We start from the raw sequence: 25,772 nt of genomic DNA, 5'->3' as shown, positions 1-25,772 counted from the left end.
TTTGGGAACTTACTCTGCTCTATTTGCCATTGCTTCCTTATATCACAACAATGTCCACAAGGGGTTACTTCATTGATTGCAAGGAGGTTGTGAAAAGCAAATTTTTTTCTTTGAGATACCCATACCAGTGGTATTCAAACAATGAAGAACTCAAGATCTCAGTGGGTGCTATTGTGTATATTAGGGAATGAAACACTTGACATTATGCTTCCTGAAACACTTTCAGTTTTCCCGTGGCTGCATGCAACCCCACCATTCGAGTGGAGCTCTGTGCCTCGATACCTCACCACACTTTGCCAAAACCTCTTTCTTTTCAATGAATCGATATCCTGGTTGAAAGTAAGTTCAAACCAACCAAACAACAGGGAGGGAGGGAAGAGGGGGAATTCAGTTCAGGCAAAATTTATTAGGGATTGAAATTCACAAAAAACACAAAAAAGGTAAGTTGTTTTCTCCATAAGAATCGTACTGCATCAAAATGAATCGTCCGATGTTCATTTACGAAATAGTTCTTTTAAAATCGGTTACAGAGAATATAAAGACTTTTCATTTTACAGGCAACAAATATGGTCATTTTGATCATAAAACAGTAAAGGTGTTGATTTCAAAGCCGCACTGCATGCAGTTGACCAGATTCAGAATTAAACAGCTAGCTCTTAGATCTGGAGTTTTGATGTAACAAAGACATACTGTAAAAGAGTATTGTTGAATCTATCCAGACCTTATTTTTTTTCTCATTTCCTGTTAATAACTATAAAGATATATATACAGTTAGGTTATTTTTTTTTTGCTGGTTACACTATATCTGTTGAAAAACAATTTGCAAAATTCTGCAATAAAATACTATCTTACACACTTGCACCCTCTAAATGTGCTTGCAACCAGGGCCTGGGAGAGGTGATTAGTAAAAAGGGACACGGGGGAAAATGACAGAGACTTATAAAAGTTTCTGAAAAGTAGTGATTTTTCTTTTAAAATGCAACAACTAAAACATCTGTACAAAATAAAGCAGACACATATATATACATACAAACTGTTGTGGGCAACATACACTGTAGTAAACTCAAGCAGTTATGAAAGAAATTAAAAGGACCATCACACACTCTTGTTTTGAACTAAGGTGCTGCAGCGCTAACGATTCCTTCCCCCTCCCACATGTGTGTTCATACCCAACCATGGCAGTTATAATTTACGGTTTCATTATAGGGAACACAGTGCTCAAATTCTTTGAACAAAAAGAACCTTCCGTTTTGGACAAATATTGAGTAGCTTAGGCAACGTTTTAAATGTTTTAGTCCAGCAGTTATATGTATTAGAAGTAAGCTATTCAATTATTCGACCGTATCAACAAATTGTACCTCAAAATTCTTTCAGGAATTTCAAAAGTACAAGAAAGCATGACTAGAGACATTTCCGTATTGATAAACGTGTTTTGGTGAACGTAACAGTGAATAACACGACTGATTTCAAATAAGTGGATTTTGAGATGTGCACCATCTATCTCTCATTAAAAACCTTCTCGAGTAGGGCTGGAGCACAAAACACGTGGCCTCAGTTGCATCCACTTGCAGACCGCAGTCAGATAACAGTGACGCATCTCCATTCTGCAGTGAATGCTGAGTGCAAGGAGGCTCCCTAGGTGTTAAATCTGACATCTCGGGTTTGGGAATCTGGAATATAGCTTGCCTCAAAGAACAGTCACGTGGCCCGATCAACGCAATAATTCTATCGTTAAAACTTGACTTTTACTATGTACGCTAGACCACCATTTTTCAAAAAACCCATGTGGCGCAAGTGAGATACACACAATCATCGATTTTCAAACCACCTGTACACAATGTGACACTATTGTTTCCATAACTCAACATTCAGCAGCAAAACACACCCAAGTGAACAATTGGAGGAAAAATAGAGTAGAGTGGGCATCACCCCTAGTTTGGAAAGTGCCACATTATCATCGCAGTATGAGCCTGGTCTAATACTTGCTGAATGTATTATGTGTTTCTTCTACTCAAAATCAGATCGATAATAAATGCTGGTGACAGACCACTTGTAAGCTCCTGTCCCCGAAAGAATAAATATTCACTATGTTTACATACATGGGGGTTGGGGGGGGGGGGGGGGGGGGGGGGGAGAGGTTGGAAAACAAAGGTTGATCAAATAAGTGCACCGTAAGGATAAAAACCAATTGTTCTCGAAATATCCTGAAGGGAACGTAGAACGCCCTCCAGATGGCATGGTCAGTACTTTGTTTCAAAATGTTCTTATTACTTGGCAGAAGTCGACGCCAAGTGACCCAATTGCTTCTGAAGTTAGCTGTAGTCAATTGCACAACTGTCACAAAGGTTGATTCTGTTGAGTGTCTACAGACTGAACTTCTTTTAATGAGAGCTGCAGAGGTTATTGTGCTAAAGCAATGTGTATACAAATATGTATAAAATCTTATAGTCGCTTCACATAGTTTCCTGGAAACGTACCAAAGAACTTGGATCTCCGAGAAGTTCCTGCGATTAAAAAAAAAAGCAAACTTCATTATATTCTAGCCTCTTAGTCTCTATTGAGCCGTCTCCCGAGTGTGCCATCTTACTGGTCACTTTTAGTTATCAACATTTTGATTTAAACAAAACACAATAAGCAATGCCCTGATTATATTTACCGGAGGATACTCATGAATTCGCTTAATTACATTTTAGAATTAACTCTGATACTGATATCAGATTAAACTTGCAAGTGTGGAGGAGGTGATAATCTACCTTTCAGTAACATTCGGATCAACTGAATGACATTTATCTCAACTTCAAAGACTGGGTTACCAATGATGTTTTACCGTGTTTCATGGCACATATTGTAACTGCACAGTAAATTGTTAACACTTGTGGGATTATAAGTACCAGTAAAACCAATGAGACAATTTGGGGTGGGTGGGGTGGGGGGAACCGATTAACTTTACCCAGTAATTACTGACTTTCTTTAAATCCACCCTCAAACCAGGTCTTATGTTTAACACGAAGCAGTGCTCACGAACACCATTTGTTGCAACAGGAAGCATCAATAAAGGGTGCAGAAAATTATTGGCCAGTGTTTCAAGCAGCAAGATTTTACTTTGCATCACATTGTAGGAGTGTTATTATACGAATGGCCTATTTTCTGAATGGATACATAGACACCATTTTAAATAGTGGTGTAGCTGCATTTTGCATTTGAAAGAACATCCTTCGCACACATAACGAAATGAACCTCAAACGTAAAATGCCGTATCTCTGACTCAATGGGGGAATGCACACCCTCACCCAGCACAACCCAGACCACAATCAGGCTTCGATTGATAAATCGCATGTTATACATGGGCCAGGTTATGACCATCTTCAACAAGAGATAATCCAACCATCTCCCTGTGACATTCAATGGCATTACCACACTGAATCCTTCCTTCTGGGGTTTACCATTGCCCAGAAACTGAATTGGACCAGCCATGTAAATACTGTGGCTACGAGGACAGGTCAGAGGCTGGGGATTCTGCAGAGAGTAACTCACCTCTTCACTCCACAAAACCTGCACCATCTACAAAACACAAGTCAGGAGTGTAACAGAATACTCTCCACTTGCCTGGGTAAGTGCAGCTCCAACAACACTCGAAGCTTGATACCATCCAGAACAAAGCAGGTTCCTTGATTGACATCCCATTCACCACCTTACACATTGACTCCTCCCTTCACCAATGGATATTAGTAGCAATGTGTACCATCTACAAAATGTACTGCTGCAACTCACCAAGGCTCCTTCCAAACCTGTGACCTCTATCATCTAAAGGATAAGGGCATGGGAACTCTACTACCTAAAAGTTCTTCTTCAAGCCACACGTGGAACTCCTGACTTGAAACTCATAGAATCCCTACAGTGAAGGAGGCCATTCGGCCCATCGGGTCTGCACCGACCACAATCCCACCCAGGCCCCATCCCCATAACCCCATGCATTTACCCAGTTAATACCCTGACACTAGGATCAATTTAGCATGACCAATCAACCTAATCCGCACATCTTTGGAGTATGGGAGGAAACCGGAGCACCCGGAGGAAACCCACGCAGACACAGGGAGAATGTGCAAACTCCACACAGACAGTGACCTCGAGGCCAGAATTGAACCAGGGTCCCTGGTGCTGTAAGGTAGCAGTGCTAACCACTGTGCCGTCCTATATCACTGTTCCTTCACTGTCGCTGGGTCAAAATTCTGGAACTCTCTAACAGCACTGTGGGTGTACCTATACCGCGTGGGCTGCACTGGTTCAAGAAGGCGGCACACCACCAGCTACTCAGGGGTGATTAGGGTTTGGCAAGAAATGATAGTTTTGCTAGAAATGTTCACATCCCCAAGAATTAATAATAAGTTAACTCTCCTGCTTGGCTGAAGCCTTGGTACAGGGAAAGACAAAAATGGAGGCATGTGTAAGAATAAATATTTTTACTGCAACTAGGATACTATCGAGAGATAGAAAGTTGTAATTCTATAGAAAAGGAAGTCAGATAATTGGAGCTATCCCCATATGCTTGAAGTAGTTAGCTCACTGAAATAAATGATGTGTGTTCAACAATTCAATACATCTTAGTGCAAAGTCAGCTTTCTCGCTGATCTGTGCCTTCAGTGGCACAGTTGGTAGCACTCTCGCCTCTGAGCCACAAGGTTCGGAGTTCAAGTCCCACTCCAAAGCTTAAGCACAAAAATCATGGCTGACACTCGAATGCCGTACTGAGAGAGTACTGCATTGTTGGAGGTGCCATGGTTTAAGAACATAAGAACATAAGAAATAGGAGCAGGAGTAGGCCATCTAGCCCCTCGAGCCTGCCCCGCCATTCAATAAGACCATGGCTGATGTGAAGTGGATCAGTTCCACTTACCCGCCTGATCCCTATAACCCCTAATTCCCTTACCGATCAGGAATCCATCTATCCGTGATTTAAACATATTAAACGATTTAAACATATTCTCACGTTTGGGTAAGACGTTAAACCGGAGGTCTCGTCTTCATGCTTGGGTGGATGTTAAAGTTCCCATTGCACAAATTTAAAAAGGGGAACATTTATCCCCTAATCAGCTTCACAATAAAAAAATCAATTATCTGGTCATTATCACATTGCTGTTTGTGGGAGCTTGCTGTGCCCAACTTGGTTGCTATGTTTCCCACACCTCAACAGTGACTGATTTCAAATGGTACTTAATTGGCTATAAAGCATTTGAGATTTCCAGTGGGTGTGAAACACACTATGGATGTGAAAGGGGGTGATCTTACTGACTCATCGGCGAGGCGAGCCAATAAGATCAGGCGAGACGCAACCAGCTTCTCACCTCTAGTGATGTTACCGATTCTGTTCTCCTGGCACAGTCAGCCATGTGCACGGGAAGGGTACACGGTGCACTGGGAGGTCGGGGCGCATGCACAATGGCGCCCTTAGCAGTATTCAGCCGGTTTCCTGGCATGAATAGGCTCCACTCCCCCTACTGGCATGAATAGCATTTAGGATCTTTTTTCTCTAAGTGCCATAAGAGCATCTGGAAGCTCACCAGAAAAATAGGTGTAATTCTCTCCTGTTTTCACACTCATTGAGCACTTGGCTGGTAATATCGCCCCTAGATTTTTTTTTCAAAACCTTAATTTAAAGTACTATTCAGAAATAGTATCACCACAACACCTTTGTGCAGAATACGTGTATTTGAGGAAAATGCTAACATATGGCATTTCATTTATATGTTTCAGAATTAGTAGAGCTGGCTGCTGGGTTTTCAGAAGAAGCATTGATCAACGTTTCCTCTGTAACGTAGCATGTCGGGGATAGTGTTTCTTCAGCTATTGTTGGGATGGAGTCACACCTGAGGTAGTCTGTAAAATGGCCTTCGGATATTGCTATAGTACGCTGAAGGGCTACATTATGTAACAAGGTGGAAGATGGTTGCTGGTTATGTACGAGTGTGGTGAGCACTTTGATCAGAGTGCTCATTTGCTCGGCCAACTGCACCCAGCCCATCTGGATAACATTGTGGAGGTGAACCATGTCGGTGTGCATCTGCTTGTTGCCAGACTGCACACTGGAATGGACATTGTCCATGGTCTTCCTGAGTAGGTGCATGCCATCATCCACAAGCATTCCAAATGTTGTGGAGAGAGCCAGGAGACTGGCGTCGGTCTCTTGTTGTTGACAGGCCTTCGCACCTGTTGTGGTGGCCTTCACGTCAGCGGAAACATTGTCCATTATCTGTTCCAGGAAATCAGCAGATGGGGTGAGAAAGTTGGCAATTTCCACTTGCAGGTCACATGCCATCTTGTCTGTTGGTTCACTGTCGATAATCTGCTTGGGCAGACAAGAATTCTTGACGGAACTCTCTGTTGGTGAGTGGCACACGTTGAAATGCTCAGATTCTGTGGAAGATGTGTTATGGGGGGATTCCGAGGAAGTTGGAGAAACACTCTTCACTGAGTGAAGATTCTGGGGTGGCGAGGGAGATGACTGGGATGCTGAGACAGACACATTGCTGCTTTTCTCCTCTTCTGGCTGAGTTGTCACCTCATTTCTCAGTTCGGTCCCTGTCAAACATTTTGGGTAGGCCCAGGACATTCCTTCAGGGGACACAGTGGCGGAGGAGATGTTTCCACGCTGTTTGACAGGAGACTGTGGACTCTCTTCCATATGTAGCTTTGTTTCTAGAACTGCTGAGGGTGGCAACTCTTTGTCTGTGGGTTTTTGGGCACACGATGTCTTTGCCATGCCTTGTCTTTTGAATGGCTGACTACCTGGGGAGACAAAATAGATACAAGATACAAAACCTTAAGTTACTTGAACGTGCAGTAGAACTGCAGACAGACAGGTGCAGATGCCATTTGGAAGAAACTTAGAAAAACAGGTGAAGTGCAACAAGGGACCACTGTACACAGGACGACGTACATGCATATTGGGGATGTTAAAGCATTCTTGGCATTCTGCATATGTTAAATTTATATGTGACCATTACTTTTACTTTATGGGGAGATCGTATGGAAGGAGAGAGACCATAAGGTAAACTTACCGGATATATGGGATTCCGGGGTAGATGATGTTTTGATTTCAGGTACAACGGGAGGTCTTTGCTCGGATCCTCCAGGCAACGGGGACTTGTCCTTGGAAGGTATATTCCAATAGAATGTTCTTCCGAATGCCGTTCTCATTTATTTTTTCCCCTCAGAAGCCATTTTGAGCTGTTGATTCTTTTCCAACAAGTTTTGTGAAGTGGAGGAAAGCCTGGGCATTGTATCCTTTTGTTTGGTGCCCTTGCTGTTCATATGCATATCCTGCCTTGCTTCTGGAGTCGGCACCAATGTTCTTGTTCCTAGGAAAGTGTCTTGATGTTTGACAACAAAAAAAACCCTTCGAACTTGAACAAAGATGGCTGCTGTCATCTCCTTCTGATCTCCATTTTGTACATTAATAAGCAGTGTTTAGTTTTGCGATTGTTTGCATGTACGATAAAACATCAAGGAGATCATTGGGGCAGTGATGGGAACCTGTTCTGGACTGGGGGTGGGTGGGAGAGCTGGGGGTGGGGGGCGATATCTTAACGTACTCCCGTGCCAATTCAAGGCAGAAATAGCTCAACTTATGCTCAAGATAACAGGTTTAAATGTCGATAGGTCAGTTTATCACCCCCATTAAGAGCAAGTTATAGTTTATATTCAATTTCTTTATTTTTTCCTGGCTGGTACAGTGTGTTAGATTGCACTTTCCCCTCTGTATCCAAATCCAATAGATTGTATGAGTTTCATCTCTCTAAGAGGTGAGTTGAGACTCATTAGCAAACTTTTTGTTGGTAGTTTCAATCCAAATCCCAGTGCACACAAGTCTAGGACTAAGCGATCTAGAACTTAACAACTGATACAAATTTAAGAAACTTGTTGTTCAGGAATAAAGCATTTAAGGAACCAGGAATACCCTTGAATGATGATCATTCTGGCGCATGACCCATGCCAAAACCTGAAGGGTATCATTAAAATGTGTGCTGGAACATCAAATTCCACTGTGGCCATCAGGAATTCATCCATAGTATGCAACAGGACATCACAAATTTAAATATGCCCAAGTTGTACAGTCTCTGGACACTTCCATCTCCAAACACTGGTAGTATATAGCACCCACCAGTCCTGGGTAGAGGAAATGCAGGGACAGAATGCATTATTTCTGGCTCTCTTCCATTTTTGACAAAGCTGACATGGGTTATATAAATGCTTCAGTACCTCTGACACCACTTCCAGAACTTTCTCCCTACACCTCTGCAAAAATGATTGTAACCTGTACTCCTGTCCTCTGCGTTGAGAAATGACAATGGAAGCACACTCACCCCATTGAGGGGGTTTGTTGGGGAGGAAGGGGGGGGGGGGTCAGAAGGGAGGGTGGTAGCAATCAAGGGAACTGGGGATTCCCATTGGCAGCCCTAGTTACACCTGGTGAACATTAAGTATCCACCCACTGTTAACAAAGATGATTACAATGTATATTTTACATTTAAAAAGCATTTGGATAAGTACGTGGATAGGAAAGAATTAGAGGGATTTGGGCCAAATGCGGGCAATTGAGACTAGCTGGGAAGGCACCATGGTCAGCATGGACCAGTTGGGCCTAAGGGCCTGTTTCCGTGCTGTATTCCTATATCACTGGAATTTTACCTTCCTGCCCGCCACAGGAATCGGAGCGGGCACGAGGCAAACCATGGGAAGGTCAGTTGACCTCAGGCGGGACTTTACGGTTTCGGGACAAGCGAAGCCTTAACATCCCACTCTGTTTCAGTAGTGTAGTAGAAAAAATCCTTTTAGAGCAAAAATGGATTAAACACAAAGAAAATCTATGGTCAAACTTGCTCTTGGGCTGTCCACTTGTACATTGTTCGTCAGTTTAAAGGAAAAGAAATGGAAATGAAAAGGAATTAAAAAATAAATTGAAAGCATTAGCCACTGAAAATAATGCATTACATTTTGCTAAGTAAACTGTCTATGGTAGCTTAGGGATAGGGATGAGCTATGAATGAAAGCACAAGTTAAAATCTCATTAGGTTGCAGCCATGCAGGTGAAAATCTGGATAGTTTGCATTCAGAAAGGATAGGGTGCCACATACCTGATATCCTTGTCCATTCACGATGTTATATTAGGGTTCTCAAGAAGGCTTTTTCTGTTCATGATTGGACAGAGTAGCTCTCATGCACATTTTGACTCATATTTGTCTCAATGTCAATTGACAATCTTTTTGAAAGTATTTGGGGTTTTACTGGGACAAGTGCAGGAAAAGGGGATTAGCGCGCCTTTTAGTGGTAGTCATTGTCAATGCAGATGCGATGGGCCAAAGGGCCGTTTCTGCGCTGTATGACTCGAAGTGAAACAGCACCTTGGTTGGGTAACTTCGCCAATGTCACTCTCCCAGCAGGGAACCATGCCGGAAAGGAATATCGGTCATGGCTAGAGTGTGGTAACCCTAAATCTGGCCTGTGCTGCCAGGGACTATGGAACTTCTGCTGGGAATGTAAGATTGATGGATTCCATATACTTTAACTAACTTTGTCTCAGTTTTTCTTCTTCTAATCTTAAATCTGCTAACATCCGTCTGACAGTGATAATTTGGAATTTGCCTGATTTAAGTTATCTGGTGTTTGTAGGCCTCTTTTAGAGCTGGCCTCATGAGTCACTTAATCTCCTTTGGGGAAATGAGGTGTCCCATGTTTCCCATCCCAATTGACCTTGCCAAATTCTTCCTCCATGGATTTCAGATTTCAAAATTAACATTAACCTGTTAGCTCATCCCTACTCTGATAGCGGAGGGATACTTTAAAAGACACATACCAACAAACCAACCATCATCACACTTCTCCATTACATCAACAATATCTCCTTCCTTCAGCTCCAGCTCATCTTCATTTCTAGGGTTGTAGCTGTACATGGCTTGGTACCTTTGAGAAAATGCAAACAGAAATTTAGCCCACCCGCACCTCTCTGTCTAAAATTCAAAGTAAACATTTATGGAAATCAAATAGAAATTCAGGGCTGATTAAACTAAATTGCATTATTAATCTTTCTTGAATGATCTGGGTACAGGCTGAACAGGCTATCAAAAAGGCCAATCGGATTCCAGCTTTACACATTGGGAATTTTCAGTGATACCAAGTTTTGAATCATAGAATCCTACAGTGCAGAAAGAGGCTATTTGGCCCATCGAGTCTGCACCAACCACAATCCCACCCAGACCCTACCCCCATATCCCTACATATTTACCCACTAACCCCTCTAACCTATGCATCCCGGGACACTAAGGGGCAATTTAGATTGGCCAATCAACCTAGCCCGCACATCTTTGGACTGTGGGAGGAAACCGGAGCACAGGGAGAATGTGCAAACTCCACACAGACAGCGACCCGAACCGGGATTCGAACCCAGATCCCTGGAGCTGTGAAGCAGCAGTGCTAACCACTGTGCTACCGTGCCGCCCCTTTTCACACAACTATGGTTAAGCCATGATTGTGAAACCATGTGCAGATCTGGAAATCCCACCGGCAAATGGACAATGTAGACATAGAAAGCATACAATGAGGATTTACTTAAATGATCTTAGGAGGTAGGCTGGGAAAAATGGATCTTATTCATTGGAATAAGGATAAGTGGGGGGACTCCATTTGAGGTTTTAAAAATTATGAGTAGTTTTGAGGAGAGATGTCATCTTTTTTTTACTCCATTTGGAGTATTGTGAGCAGCTTTGGGCCCCGTATCTAAGGAAGGATGTGCTGGCCTTGGAAAGGGTCCAGAGGAGGTTCACACGAATGATCCCTGGAATGAAGAGCTTGACATATGAGGAACAGTTGAGGACTCTGGGTTTGTACTCGTTGGAGTTTAGAAGGATGAGGGGGGGATCTTATTGAAACTTACAGGATACTGTGAGGCCTGGATAGAGTGGATGTGGAGCGGATGTTTCCACTAGTAGGAAAAACTAGAACCAGAGGGCACAACCTCAGGCTAAAGGGACGATCCTTTAAAACAGAGATGAGGAGGAATTTCTTCAGCCAGAATGTGATGAATTTGTGGAACTCTTTGCCAAAGAAGGCTGTGGAGGCCAGATCATTGAGTGTCTTTAAGACAGAGATAGATAGTTCTTGATTAAAAGGGGATCAAGGGTTATGGGGAAAAGGCAGGAGAATGGGGGTGAGAAAAATATCAGCCATGATTGAATTGCGGAGCAGACTCGATGGGCTGAGTGGCCTAATTCTGTCCCTAAGTCTTTTGGTCTTATTCACTCATAGGATGTGGGTGTCGCTGATTAAGCTAACATTTATTGCCTGTCCATAATTGCTCGTGAATGAACTGAATTCTTGAAACACTGCAGTCCATGTGGTATAGGGGAACTTCTAGGTAATGGCGTTCCTGTGTGTCTGCCACCCTTATCCTTCTAAATTGCAGCAGTCTTGGGTTTGGAAGGTGCTGCCCAAGGAGCTTCGGTGAGTTCTCACAGTGCATCTTGTAGGTGGTACACACTGCTGCCACTGTGCATCAGTGGTAGCGGGAGTGAATGTTCATGGATGGGGTTCCAATGAAATAGGCTACTTTGTCGTGGATGGGATCAAGTATCGTGAGTGTTGTTGGAGCTGTGTTCATCCAGGCAAATGGAGAGCACTCCATCTCATTGACTTGTAGATGGTGGACAGGCTTTGGGAAGTGGTGAGTTACTCACCGCAGGATTTCTAGCTCTTGTCACCACATTATTTATATGGCTAGTCCAGTTCAGTTCTGGTCAATGGTAACCCCCAAGATGTTGATAGTGGGGGATTTAGCAATGTTAATACCATAGAATGTCAAGGGGGAATGGCTATATTCTCTCTTATTGGAGATGGCCATTGCCTGGCACTTGTGTGGCATGAATGTTATTTGCCAATTGTCAGCCGAAGCCTGGATATGGTCCAGGTCTTGCTGCATTTCGATATGGATTGTTTCAGCACCTGAGTCGTGGATGCTGCTGGACAATGTGCAACATCAGTGAGCATCCTCACTTCTGACCTGATGATGGAAGGAAGGTCATTGATGAAGCAGCTGATGATGGTTGGGCCTGGGACACTATCTGGGAAATTCCTGCAGTGATGTCCTGAAACTGAGATGCTTGACCTCCAATCACCACAACCATCCTCCTTTGTGCCAGGTATGACCCCAGCCAGTTTTCCCTGATTCCCATTAACTCCAGTTTTGCTAAGGCTCCTTGATGCCATTCTCAGTCAAATGCTGCCTTGAGGTCAAGGGCAGCTTTGCATCAGTTGGCAAATCAACAACAAAGAATATAATTTCAGAACAATCACTTAAAAAGGAAGATGGTTTCAGACAAAAGGATCCTTAGAATAATCCCGATACTACCCTCCCCTCCAGTCGATTGCCACCATGATAACTCCCCACCCCAGCCAATCGCCACCCCGATACCACCCCCCAGTCAATTGGTGCCTCAATACCCCCAATCCGATCGCTGCTCTGGCCAATCCCCGATTGCAGAGTGGGCAGCACCCAACCCCCCCTTTAATTATTAAAATCAGCCTCACGCACGGCTGGCTTCACAGTGCCGGTAGTATCACGAGAGGGAAGAAACCAAGCGTAAAGCCAGTTTTTCACCTCTCTCGCGATCTTACCAGCTCGCCACACCGATCGACCAGCAGGATGAGCCCGTAAGATCGCCAACTCCCCCACAATGGTGTAGAGCTTTAAAAGAGCTTGGACAACTCGGTGGAACCGACAGTCAAGTAGTAGATGAAATTCAAGGCACAGAAATGTGAAAGTATTCATTCTGGTAGAAAGAATATGGAGGAGAGACTGTATAAATAGAGAGTACTATTGTAAAGAGGGTGCAAGAGCAGTGGGGCCTGGCGGTTATGTACATCAGTCATTGGACATGCCAGGACAAGTTGAGAGAGTGGTTAATAAAGCAGAGTATCTTCAGTTCAACGTCCTACTGCATATCATTTCCATTGCTGAGATGGCCTACTTTCCCCCCAATAATATTTGCTGTAACCGCGCCTATACTAATCCATCTGCTGATGAAACCCTCATCCATGCTTTTGGCCAATTCTGTCTCTGCTTTGCTAATGCTCTCCTGACTGACCTTCCATCTTCCATTAATGTGAATTAATCCAAAATTCTGTTGCTTGCATCGAATCTCATTCACCCATCAATCCAGTATTTGTTGAGCTCCACAAGTTCCGGCCCCATCGATGCCTCAATTCTTATCTTCATGTTCAAACCCCTCCAAGATTGACCTCTTCCTGTCTCATGCAAACCCCTCCAGCCCTACTAGCCTCCAAGAACTCCCATGTTCCTCCAATTCTGGCCTCTTCTGCATTTGCCCCACCATTAACAGCTGTGCTGTCCAAACTCTGGAATTCAGTACCCAAATCACGATGCATCTCTGGTCTTTCTCCTCCAAATAAGATGCTTAAAGCTGTCTGGAAGCACGCCTCTTAAGTGCCTTGGGACATTTTGCTATATTAAATTGGCTATATGAATGCAGGTTCATATCTGACACAAGATTTGAGATTTGCATGAGCAATGCTACATAATGGCACAGTGGTTAGCACTGCTGCCTCACAGCGCCTGGGACCAGGGTTCGATTCCTGGCTTGGGTCACTGTCTGTGCGGAATTTGCACATTCTCCCCGTGTCTGCGTGGGTTTCCTCCGGATGCTCTGGTTTCCTCCCACAGTCTGAAAGACATGCTGGTTAGGTGCATTGGCCATGCTAAATTTTCCCTCAGTGTACCCAAACAGGTGCCGGAATGTGGCAACTGGGGGGATTTTCACAGTAACGACATTGCAGTGTTAATGTAAGTCTATTTGTGACACTAAATAAAAAAATACATAAAAGATTCTTGCAGGTCAATATAACGCACTAATGATCGCTGTGTTACTACATTCATATAAACTTGCTTTTAGAAACCAACATCTCACTCACTCAGATGGCTGGATAGTATTAACTCAGGGGCAGGTTCGGGATACTAAATTAATTTGATTTTACGTTATTGGGGAAACAACAAAACGGTACTCACGGCTCTCCAATCTGTGAACGCTCATGAACAAGGGTAGGCTGCTGAGGCTGTGGGGGAAACACAGCATTCATTTTAGTTACGATAGTTATTCGACAGAAAACAAATGGCATTCCATGAAATAGTAAAAAGCATTCACATCTGGAGACCAAAACAACATTCCTAATTAAATTGAAGCATGGCGGAAAAGGGAAGCTGTGGAAGATAATAATCCACAAGGGCTGCAGCAAAGAAAGAGCCTCCATACACGCACCAACATGCGTTCTACATGCTCTGCTCCACGCTGATCACAACACGGCAAAGTCAAATCTGAGGCTAGGTCAGATTGGACACACACTGCAATGTAGGCTTATGCATTTCTTGTTCATGCATGCTATGCTTTCTCAAGGGGCAGAAAAAATAAATACATGATATTGCACTGCAAAATAATAAAATTCCTCAAAAAATTAAATGCTTCACAGCCAGTCAAGAACAATGAACCTCGTTTATCCCACAATGCTGGTTTGTGTGCACACCCTTTTCAATGATAAGTCACCAATAACTTGTTAATAAAACTCCCTAAATGCACATTTTCCCCACATCTTATGTGGATGATTGTTATTAAAGGTTGCTGTGGAAAACAACCCAAGTGTTTTTGCTGAAAAGAGAGACATGTTGCTGAAGCTTTTTGTCTTGTACTCATCAGGACAAGTACAAGTAGTCCAAATTTCAAACAATCTCAACAATTTATACCACAGGAGAAAATGGTGCTGATTGATCTGATTGGCTGAGGCATTGTCACGGAGAAGGCAACAGGAAACTATAGGCTTCCCATGCTCCCGGGTAATTTCAAAAAGATGCAAGGCTTGAAGTATATTCCTTTTGTTTGCAGAGGAAAGATCCCTGTGTATGAATGTATGTCACTTCGAGCAAGTGTAAATGAGCCAAGTTAGGAGCTCGACTGATTATCTTAAGCTAGTTGTTGGCTATTAGCTCACACTGTTGAGCAAGTTCTTCCCAATGAAGGAAGCACATTTGACAGTAGACATTTTGTCTTGGGGTTTTGTAAGCATTGGCCGGTTGAGCAAAGTCTGTAGACTGTCTATTACAAACAACCGAAGGAACGTGCCCCCGGGGAGCTTGGGGAGTCAATAGTGCCCATTGCTTTTTCCATGGCAACGCCTTGGCCAGTCAGAGTTGACTTGCCCACCGAGCAACACGCTTTTCTCCTGTAGTATGAATTGTATTTGTTTGAAATTTTGGCATTCTTGTGTTTGTCCTGAGGAGTGCAAGATGAAAAGCTTCAGTAACAGGGTCACTCTTTTCAGTCGTGTTCAAGTTCTTTATACCAAGCGACTGGAAATTATGGTTGTTTGTCCTCATTGTGCTTTTACTGTTGATCAGAGAGTATGAACGGCAAAGGTTTTTAATCTATAACGAGCAATCTTAGACCCAAGGCAGAATCTCAGGATGCTGTGCCACATTCAATTAACCCAGCACCACTGAGGAAAATCTTGTGGTTGATTCACTAATACAAACTGCACTATCTAATAGCCAGCAGCATGTATTCTAGATTGCAATAGCTTCAAAACAGCAAGGAGTGTGTTCCAAACTACCGATAGCTGCTCTGTGATCTTCCTCCTGTAATTTACATCATTAATGAGGAGATTGACGAGGATATTGCCTGGGATGGAGTGTTTTAGCTATGAAGAAAGGCTGGTTAGGCTGGAGTTGTTTGCCTTAATGTGGAGATGCCGGCATTGGACTGGGGTGGGCACAGTAAGAAGTCCCACAACACCAGGTTAAAGTCCAACAAGTTTATTTGATAGCGCGAGCTTTCGGAGCGCTGCCCCTTCATTAGGTAAGTGCTTACCTGATGAAGGAGCAATGCTCCGAAAGCTAGTGGCTTGTGCTACCAAATAAACCTGTTGGACTTTAACCTGGGGTTGTGAGACTTCTTATGTTGTTTGCCTTAGAGCAGAGAAGGCTGAGGGGGGGGGGGGACATGACTGAGGTCTACGAAATTACAGGGGACATAAATAGCTCAGATAGGAAGAAGCTTTTCTCCTTAGTAGAGGGATCAATACCAAAGGGCTGAGATTTAAGGCAAGGGGCAGGAGATTTAGAGGGGAGTTGAGGCAAAGCCTTTTCACCCAGAGGGTGGCGGTAATCTGAAACTCACTGCCTGAAAGAGTAGTGGAGGGGGAATCCCTCACAACATTTAAGAAGTATTTAGATGAACATTTGAAATGCCATAGCATACAAGGCTATGGGCCAGGTTCTTGGAAATGGGATTAGAATGGATAGGTGCTTGATATGATGGAGCAAAGGGCCTCTTTCCGTGCTGTAAAACCCCCACTCTACGATACACAACCTGGCAAATCTTCAGGGGGCTTTTCGGAAACTCCGGAGGCTTTCAACAATGACCTTATGCCTTAAGAACTATATTTTCAGATCGAGATGGGAGGAGCACTTTTGGGTAGAAAAAGCTCCTTTCAGATTTCCTAATCCTATTAAGTCAAGAGGGAGTCAGAGGGTTAACAAAAAAAAGAGACAAAATTCCCTTGTACACACAATTTAATGTTACTCGAAGATTAAAGACTCAGCCCTCCCCTTGTGCTAGGTTGATCATCGATCATCCAAACAAATTCAAACATTTCCAGCTCATTATTACCAAGGGAAATAGAAGAGTTTGTCTGATTTATCAAAATGAAACAGTTTATGAAACAATTTATGTTCCCAAATGAATGTTCAAAAATGTAGAATTTCAACAATAAACATCAGAAGGTTAAGGTGGACAGTAAACGAGTCCTCTCTTCCCAAACTTTCCATTCTTAAATTGGAAAGAGTTACAGTTGGCAGAGGCTAATCACCTTCGCCCCAGCACATCACTGCCGGAGTTCCTCAGGGCAGTATCAAAGGTTTAAACATCTTCAGCTGCACCATCACAAGAACAGAAATGCGCAGTGTTTAGTTCAATTTGTAAGTCCTCAGATACTGAAGTATTCTGTCTCCATATGTAGCAAGACCTGGACAACATTCAAGCTCTGGATGATAAGAGACAGTGAATGACCATCTCCAAAAACAAATATCTCTATCAATGTCCAGGGGTTACAATTGACCAGAAGCCTAACTGGACCACCAATATAAATACTGTGGCGACAACAACACGTCAGAGGCTGGGATTTCTGAGGCGTGTAGTTCACCTCCTGACTCCTCAAAGCCTCTCTACTATCTACAAGGCACAAAGCACGGGGAGGCAACGGTCCAGTGGCATTATCGCTGGATTATTAGCTAATGTTCTGGGGACCTGGGTTTGGATCCCATCACAGCAGATGGTGGAATTTGAATTCAATAAAAAATATCGGAATTAAGAATCTACCAATGACCATGAAACCATTATCGATTGTCAGAAAAACCCATCTGGTTCCCTAATGTCCTTTAGGGAAGGAAATCTGCCGTCCTTACCTGGTCTGGCCTACATGTGACTCCAGAGCCACTGTAATGTGATTGACTCTTAGTTGCCCTCCAAGGGCAACTAGGGATGGGCAATAAATGCTGGCCAGCCAGCGAGGCCCATGTCCCATGAATGAATAATAAAAATAGAAATAAAAAAAAAAACAAGGCACAAGTCAGGAGTGTAATGGAATGTTCTCCACTTGTCTGGACAAATGCAGCTCCAACAAAACTCAAAAAGCTTTGACACCATCCAAGACAGAGCAGCCCACTTGATCGGAAACCTTCAATTCCTTCACCAGCAATGCACAATGCTTTCCACAGAGCAGGACCCACCCTTCCCTTCCACATTTCTAAAATGTTCTTTTGAAAAAGATGACCTGCCCACTTTGTCCCGACTTATCACACCAGCCGCGTTATGACTTGGGCAACATATTATCAGGGTCAATTGGCTTGTTAACAAGCTCAGTTGACCCTTGATTATCCAGTTTAAATATGCTGGGCAGAAAGCAGATATTAGCACCCGCCCACCTCCCCCCATATGGGAGTGAACAGGAAGGCATTGGCATCTGCCACTCTGGTGACAAATGCCAATATTCAACTCCAGAATACCATCTACCCTCTCACCCTTCGTCCCACCCTGCAACAGCCCAAGCCACAGCTGTCACTGGTTGCTCATACTTACCTCTTGATTCCAAGCCCACTTTTCTCATTTGCAGGCCACAGTTAATGGTTACCTCTCTCTGTATAGGATCCCATTTCCATTGCACCCCCCTTGGATATTTCCACCATCAACCTCAGACCTCTTGCCATTTTTACCTTTCCCACTCCACCTTCAAGATTGCTTCAATCCCAAACTTGGCTACTCCCTTGCTGGTCTTCCAACTTCCCCATAGATCGCCTGGGCTGGGCAGCGGTGACCTCATCCACAGGCCTCGAGGTTTGGGACAACTTTGCCTCAAACAGATATGGAAGTTCTGACGGTATTTTTCAATCCTCAGACAATTAATCTGCAGCAGTCGAGGCTTTTGTCCCTTTGAGGGGGCGAGGTCCGGCACTCAAAGAACTGTTGGCCAGTTGGAGGGCCAACACTTCTTCAATCCTCGGCAGTGCCACTAGGAGCAGTGGCCATCACTGGCACTGCAGCAGGCTGCAACCAGTGAAGGTGCAGATGGCCCCAGAATGAAGATAAGTCAGGTTGGACTCACCAGGTCATACAGGTCGTGGTAGGGAGTTGGTGGAAGGATGTCGGTCATGAGGGTGGGTCTTTCACTGGGGGTTTTGGGGATGGGGGGGGGGGGGGGGGGTACCCTCTGTGGATCACAGGGTGCCAGACAAGAGAATCTCCATCCAACCCTGCAATGGGGCTGCCAGGGTATACTTGACGGTCTCCCCATATGCAGTGCCCACACACCCCTGGTAAATACCAGTTCTGGTAGGAAGAGACACTTAATTGATCATTTAAGGGTTTCAGTTGGACTATGGCTGAAGGGTTATCCACTGCCTTTCCTCCCACTGCAAAATTGCAATCAGCAGGGGGAGGCAATGAGCATGCCACCTCTTGCTTTCCATTTGGATTTTACATTTCTCCCCTAATCCCCATCCGCTCCACCTCCCAGCCTTCTCCCAAGAGCTCCAGATCATCCCAGCCCTCTATTTTGCTACTCCTTCACTTGCCTGCCTGCTTCTTATAGGGAAACATATTAATGATTTGATTATGAAGAGAGAGGTTTATCGACTGTTAAGAGGCACATTTGTAAGCTTAAAACATATATTGTTTTTCAAAGCAAGGATAATATCATTCAGCACAAGTAACCTTAACTGAAAGACAGAGAAGGAATCACAAAACGTTTTAAAAATCGATTGATATGGATAACAATTAAATAAGTAGATGGCAGATTAATATTCTGTACAATTTTCTAAATATTTAATGTTATTCCGCAAGTAGTGCCATCAGTTTTCTGAACATTGTCAGTTTTGTATACAGTGCAAAATTATTCTTCTGTAACCTTCAGCGCAAGTGTTATCAGAGCACTCGACAACATTGTGGGATGAAATGATGGAGAGGGAGGGGGAGGGTGAGTGTCACCACAACACAGCATCCTAAAGTACAAACACACTCCAGTAAGCTACAGAATGCATCGGAAATTAAGTGAAAGAAAGAAATGTTAATTCAATTCACACAAGACACACTTCAGCAATAAAGCAAACAGTTTTTTTTCTGCACGTCTGGTATATTGCTTTCCCAATTCCCCTACCCTATGAGATGGTAAAAAGCTACTCCTGACAGGCGAACCACAGGATCGCTTAGACATCACAGGGCTGCGAGGAGGCTTACCAACAATAGCTACATCGGTCTTCAGTCCTGTCTGCAAAAGCCACAAAGGTGTAATCAGACTGCCGAGAGTTAAGGTTATTTTAAAGAGCAGAGATCACTTAAGGAAGGTTTAGAAACGTCAAGGAATTTCATAATTTAAAATCAAATAAGTTTAGTACAAAATGGTTTTGGCTTTCTTCAAATATCATAACGCGTAGAGCATAGATAAAGCATCAAGGTTCAAAGTGACTCCAAAGTGAATCAGAATGAGACTATCACCTCCAGAAAATCTCACTCTTCTTTGCACTAATGTTAGATAAAGTCTGGCTCTGGATGAAGGCTGCAGTAACCCTTTAACTGCAGCACTGTGGTGAAGGGAAGCCATTTTGCACCAAAGCTAGTTGTAGAGTCATATAGAGTGAATCATATACAACATCACTCTGCCTTATCCAGAACACATGCTGTCTTAGTTTTATGTACATCTTTAATTAACTTAGATCCCCAGTTCGAGACTGTCCCTTTCACCTATCCTCGACTTCTCAAGAGGTTGACTGCTTTTCCGGGATATGATTCCATGGATATTCTTCACTATCTACTGTCCCAACCAAATGGTCATTATTCATGTGCAGACTTGGACAAGCATGGCACTTGACAACTGTCTGTCCACACCTGATGTTCACGCATACATGCTGCCAATGGCAGTCAATGGATCAGGAGCAGAACACCCGATGGAGGGGTTCAGTGTCAACTGTGACAACCTAGCTGTGTCTACAGTTGATGTGGAGATGCCGGCGTTGGACTGGGGTAAACACAGTAAGGAGTCTAACAACACCAGGTTAAAGTCCAACAGGTTTATTTGGTAGCAAACGCCACTAGCATTCGGAGCGCTGCTCCTTTGTCAGGTGAGTGGGAGATCTCACACTCACCTGATGAAGGAGCAGTGCTCCGAAAGCTAGTGGCATTTGCTACCAAATAAACCTGTTGGACTTTAACCTGGTGTTGTTAGACTCCTTACTGTGTCGACAGTTGATGCCAGCCAACACCAAACAGAACAGCGACTGAATCTGGGATGTTTCTATGATTCAGCGACTCTGAATAAATGTGTAATTTGTTACGCAGTCGTCCCAAGGGCAGTTGGGGTAAAACTGCCCAAACCTACTTCTGCTGCTGGTAATACAGAGTTGCATCTCATTGATCAAACCTGATCTGAAACCCAGATGAAAGTGGAGCTTGCTACACAGTCCTTTAACTACCGGCAAAAGTACAAAGTCTCTTCTGCAAAAGAAAAGGATTTTCCAAGTTATGCAGCAGGGAGTCACATGCTGCCCTTTTAAGTAAGAGTTCAGAACACTTTTTAAGATTGATTAGAATATGACTGTATCAGATAAATAATCATTAAGGAGTGTAGCAGGAGCACAGCAATATTCATGGTAGGGAGAAGGTGCAGTGATCACAAAACATGGAGCCACTGAAAATTAAGTACTCTTTCAGAGAGTTGGTTTTCTCTCATTTAACCTAAAGACCTCACCTTTTTTCGGTTCTATGTCCCTACCAGAATGCCTGCAGAAAAAGAAACAACTTCACGATAAATTATGTTCTTCCTGTTTATTATGGGCCACCTCAATTGCTTCTATGATTCTTCTTTACAGCAATTTATCCACTTTCCACTTGCTTTCCATTCCGGTTTCCTCCCACAGTCCAAAGATGTGCAGGTTAGGTGGATTGGCCAGTGTCAGGGGGACTAGCTAGGGTAAATGCATGGGGTTATGGGGATAGGGCCTGGGTGGGATTGTTGTCGGTGCAGACACGAATTGCCTCCTTCTGCACTGTAGGATTCTATGATCCTATGAAAAGCATGCTCACTCTGTCGAGAATAGTTCACCACACGTGGAATCGTGCTGTGTTCGGCAACATACTGGCAACACAGCGCCATTATGCAAGAGGCTTATTTTCCAGTCTTATCCTCTTGAAGTTCTATTCTTTTCTTTTTGTTTTCTAAACTGACATGCAAAAAATGTTTGATTTTGGAGGCTTCCGTCAAAATATTAAGAGCTTCAAATCTGATTTCTGCAACTGCTTTCTGAGTCAGAGTGTAACAACCAAACACAGAGAAAATTCTTGGGTGGGAATTCTCCCATTTTGAGGCTCAGTGTGGTGGTGGCGAGCGACTCTGGAGGCGCCTGTCCCACCAACTAGAATACTGGGACCCTGCACCAGATTCTGCACCTGGAAGTGAATTACTTACACACAAGCAAGTTCCCCTCCGACTCGCCTGGCGGGCTGGCAGCGGATTCACCCCCCCATCCTCAGCTGATGTGCTTGATAAAATACCCGCTGGCAAGACTGAATGTTATGATGGGGTGCAGATGTTTCAATGCACATTCCTGAGGTACAAGTTAATGTAAAGGATGTTTGCACATCCTGCCAGCAAGAAGAGCGATCTGCCATTGGGAGAACTGCAACGTGATCTTCTGCTGGCAGGATTCCGACTCTCACTAGATTCTCTCGACTGTCCACCAGCAGACCTGCCACAGGCTGGTTGGGAAAAATTCTGCCCATTGTCTTTGTAACTGTCAGCAGTTATTGCATGATTAGCTAAATATAGGTCAGGGAGAAATGTCCACTTAACATTTATTGATCAATCATAAATCTAATTACATCTCTTCTTTAAAACTGAAGCAAGAAAAATATTCCATATGGGTGTTAAGAAAGCAGTTCATCTATTTTTATATATAATGTTTATTTCTTTAAAATCTCCCTGTATTGTTGCTTTGCACTATTCTGATCACCTCAGGGATTCTTGGTGATAATTAAATTTATGTTTCTCTTTTTTGGCGAAAACGTAGCTTTGAATCTATTCTATCTCCTTTTCAAACAGGCCACCTCACACCGATATATACTCCAATGATCTGGTGGAGAGTTCAACCCAGTTTTGCTTTATCTCTGTTTGAAGTAGCACAACTTCTGCAGCAGGAAATAACGCAAGCCTACATCTCTCCATGTAAATACTTGGCCACCATTCCACCTCACCATCATTCCTTTAGAAAGTGTTTACCATCATACCTTTATAAACTGTTTGCCAACTTGTAAGTTAAAACCTTAACAAGCGCAACATTTTGTGCCATTCACTTTCAATCACTTGTGTTACTTTGCTCTTGATGCGATCCAAGTTACCTTCAACTTTGGAGACCTAGGTTCCTGACTGGAGGATTTGGTGCAGAATATGGGTCTTTGAGGGAGTTGTGAAGGTGAAGAGAAAGACAGACAGGAGGAGATCATTGGCAGTGGGGATGGATGTGAGGGAGGAGAAGCAATAGTTTTGTCAGTTCCAGATGTTACAGTCTGCATATGTAAAAAAGAGAAGAGTTGAAAGAGAAAAGAAAACACAAGAAGACTAACTATGGCTAGTTACTTTCAAACTGAAAATGATGCACTTCTTAAAAAGTATATTGTTTACTGGCTTTCCATTGTATTTCATCCAATACATGCATCTAATTTATAGTTATATTTCAAAAATGTCATTATTACAGCAGTCAACATAAAAAACATGCAATACCAAGTCGATAGCAAAGGTTTGAATGTCCCCTAACCTTGGTTACTAGCACACACCATTCGTCCCTTTTATAAGCTCATGGACATTCAGTTATCCCCATTCTTTGAGGTGAAGTCCCTTAAATCAACACCTGCATGCTGCTGCTGACATAGTTTTTAGAAAATGTTAAAGCTAGCATCAGATTTGAGTTACAACACACTGGTGAGAGGGGGTGGGGGAAAGAGTTAAAACACATTTTGTTCAAAGGCATATTAAGTAATTTAGTAGGCAACGAGTTATATCAGGCCTAGCTTTTGCTCCACTGTATTTGTACCTCAATATCAATTCTCGCTTCCGTCTGATCATCGGACAAAACTGGTTTCATTTTATTTGCCACTGGTGCCTTATACACCTCACTGGGATCTTCCTCTATATAGAGTTCTGGAGGTTCCTTGTTTACATCCGGACTATATCCATGGAAACATGTGTGCTTAACTCCATCACCCTTTGACTGGCTTCCTTCAGTGATTGACAGCATTTCTTTGCAGTGTTTCTGTTCATGCTCGTCCCTATCTTGCAGGGATTTTGTCGGAGAGCTACTTTCAAATGGCTCTGTAATAACTAAAGAAATTTCCGTAGCGCCGGCCGCTTTTCCATTGACGGAGGGAAGGGTTTTGAACTTCTTAAGGGATTCCTGAGGTTTTCCATGGGGTAGCGTGTGAAATGAGAAGATGGGCGAATGCGAGGCAGTATGGGACGGTGGTGGGCTGAATGGATAGCGCAGGCTTTCAGGTGAGCCGAGATGGTTCTTCGAAGATGTGACTGGAATGAAATGACTCAATTTTTCATCGGAAGTAGTATTTCTTGAGGGGCTTAGGTCAGACTTGCATGAGGTGACTGACAAAGATGTAACTAAATCAGACATCAGGCTATCGGGAAAAGGAGGTGGTTCGGGGGCTGTGGTGTTCGTAGGGGACGGCCCAACTGTCAGTGATATCCACTCATTGGTGATTGCTTGGACTCCAGATTTATTTGGACAGGGTGAATGATGATGCCTGAGAACAGGGGATGTTGCATTGAGCCTTCGACAAGAAGCCAACTTAGAAAGGAAATAGGAAAAGTTGAGAAAACAAAGTTATTAAGGACACAAAACAATGACAATGGAAGCAGTTTTCAGTGAAAGATTTCATAGGTAGAAGTAAGCACCAACTCAAGTCACCTAACAGGATATTGCTGCAGTTGATCAGATTGTCCAGTTGGATGTGTTCATTACGTACAAAATGCCTATCCATAAAAACTGGATTCTCATAACTATACCAGTAGTATATCGAGATAAGGATTACAAATTGCTCACCACTCTAGAAGAAGCAACACTTTGACAGCATAGCGAATGCACCATTGATTGATCTTTGGCTCAAATTACCTGGATCCTCAAGATACTAAACTTGCTTTGTTCGAAGTTCCATATAACATATAACATGCGTCAATAAGTTCAGCTGATATTGAATGCATTTTGTAAAAGAAATTTCCTATGGATAAGATGATGCAATGCCAACCATTTCAAACAAGAAAACATCAACTCCTTGAGGTGCATTAGCGATACCGAAAGTCTATGGTATTTTAGCTTAAAGACATGAAGCAAGTCTTTTAACTGACGCACCATCATTGATATAGTTTCTTTTCTTTTATATCACAGTAACTAGAGTGCAGCTTATGATATCCACACAGTCGGAAAATGTGTCAGACACAAGTCAGAATGTAATGTCAATGCCAGTTTAGAAAAATGGAAGAAATTGATTCATGGGGAAACTTAAATACAGACTAAACATGGATGAGACCCACACGGATGATTATCTGACCTGTTGTGTGTGAGAAACATTATATTTTTGTGCAAATCATACACTGAGGGTGGAGTTTTAAGGCGCTGTTGCAGTGGAGGTGGGGCTGTAAAATGCAGAGAGCCATTCTAAACCCCAGCGACTTCAGCGGGCCAGAAAATCCCACCATCTTAAAATCCTGTCTCTAGAATTATGGAGAAGATGCCACCCCACATCATTTTACTTATCTCACATTGTAAATGCACACGCTATTGTCCTGAATCAAACAACTTCAGAGGTTTCTTGCTGAAGATCTTGGGGTGGAGTTTCTGCTTGGAGCCCAAAGTGTGCTTGGAATTGTACTGGTGAGGTCAGAGTTCAAGTTTCTGCTAAAAATGATCTGCATAATCCAGAACCGGTGCCCCACAAGGCTGTGTTCTCAGCCTCCTACTATACTCCTTATACACCTATGATGGTGTGGCCAAATTCCCTTCCAACTCAATTTTCAAGTTTGCCGATGACACCAGTGTAGTGGGTCGGATCTCAAACAATGGCGAGACAGAGTACAGGATGAGATAGAGAATCTGGTGAACTGGTGTGGCA

General features: G+C 43.3%; 2 protein-coding genes across 2 annotated transcripts in view; both read right to left on the bottom strand.

Moving 5' to 3' along the window:
- Positions 1-391: 391 nt before the first annotated feature.
- LOC144494685 (sorbin and SH3 domain-containing protein 2-like) overlaps positions 392-25,772 on the bottom strand; it is a 303,190-nt gene continuing 277,809 nt past the window's right edge. The window contains exons 21-23 of the mRNA XM_078213885.1: positions 14,072-14,118; positions 9,851-9,957; positions 392-2,504 (exon numbers count right to left, since the gene is read on the bottom strand). Of these exons, the coding sequence (XP_078070011.1) occupies positions 2,443-2,504; positions 9,851-9,957; positions 14,072-14,118 (216 nt within the window). The 3' untranslated portion in view covers positions 392-2,442. The remainder of the gene's footprint in view (positions 2,505-9,850; positions 9,958-14,071; positions 14,119-25,772) is intronic.
- On the bottom strand, positions 5,735-7,467 carry LOC144495220 (uncharacterized). The gene is made up of 2 exons (XM_078215287.1): positions 7,056-7,467; positions 5,735-6,783 (listed from the first exon to the last, which is right to left on the bottom strand). The coding sequence occupies exons 1-2, from the start codon at positions 7,192-7,194 to the stop codon at positions 5,735-5,737; spliced, it is 1,188 nt and encodes a 395-aa protein (XP_078071413.1). The 5' UTR covers positions 7,195-7,467.

Source organism: Mustelus asterias, chromosome 6, assembly GCF_964213995.1.
Source record: "Mustelus asterias chromosome 6, sMusAst1.hap1.1, whole genome shotgun sequence".
Taxonomy (NCBI): Eukaryota; Metazoa; Chordata; class Chondrichthyes; order Carcharhiniformes; family Triakidae; genus Mustelus; species Mustelus asterias.
This window is presented reverse-complemented; position numbering and strand designations above follow the sequence as displayed.

Coding starts and splice junctions, on each gene's coding strand:
- LOC144495220 (XM_078215287.1), bottom strand. CDS start 7,194: ATGAGAACGGCATTCGGAAGAACATTCTATTGGAATATACCTTCCAAG. Junction 6,784..7,055: donor CCCGGAATCCCATATATCCG/GTAAGTTTACCT, acceptor TTGTCTCCCCAG/GTAGTCAGCCATTCAAAAGA.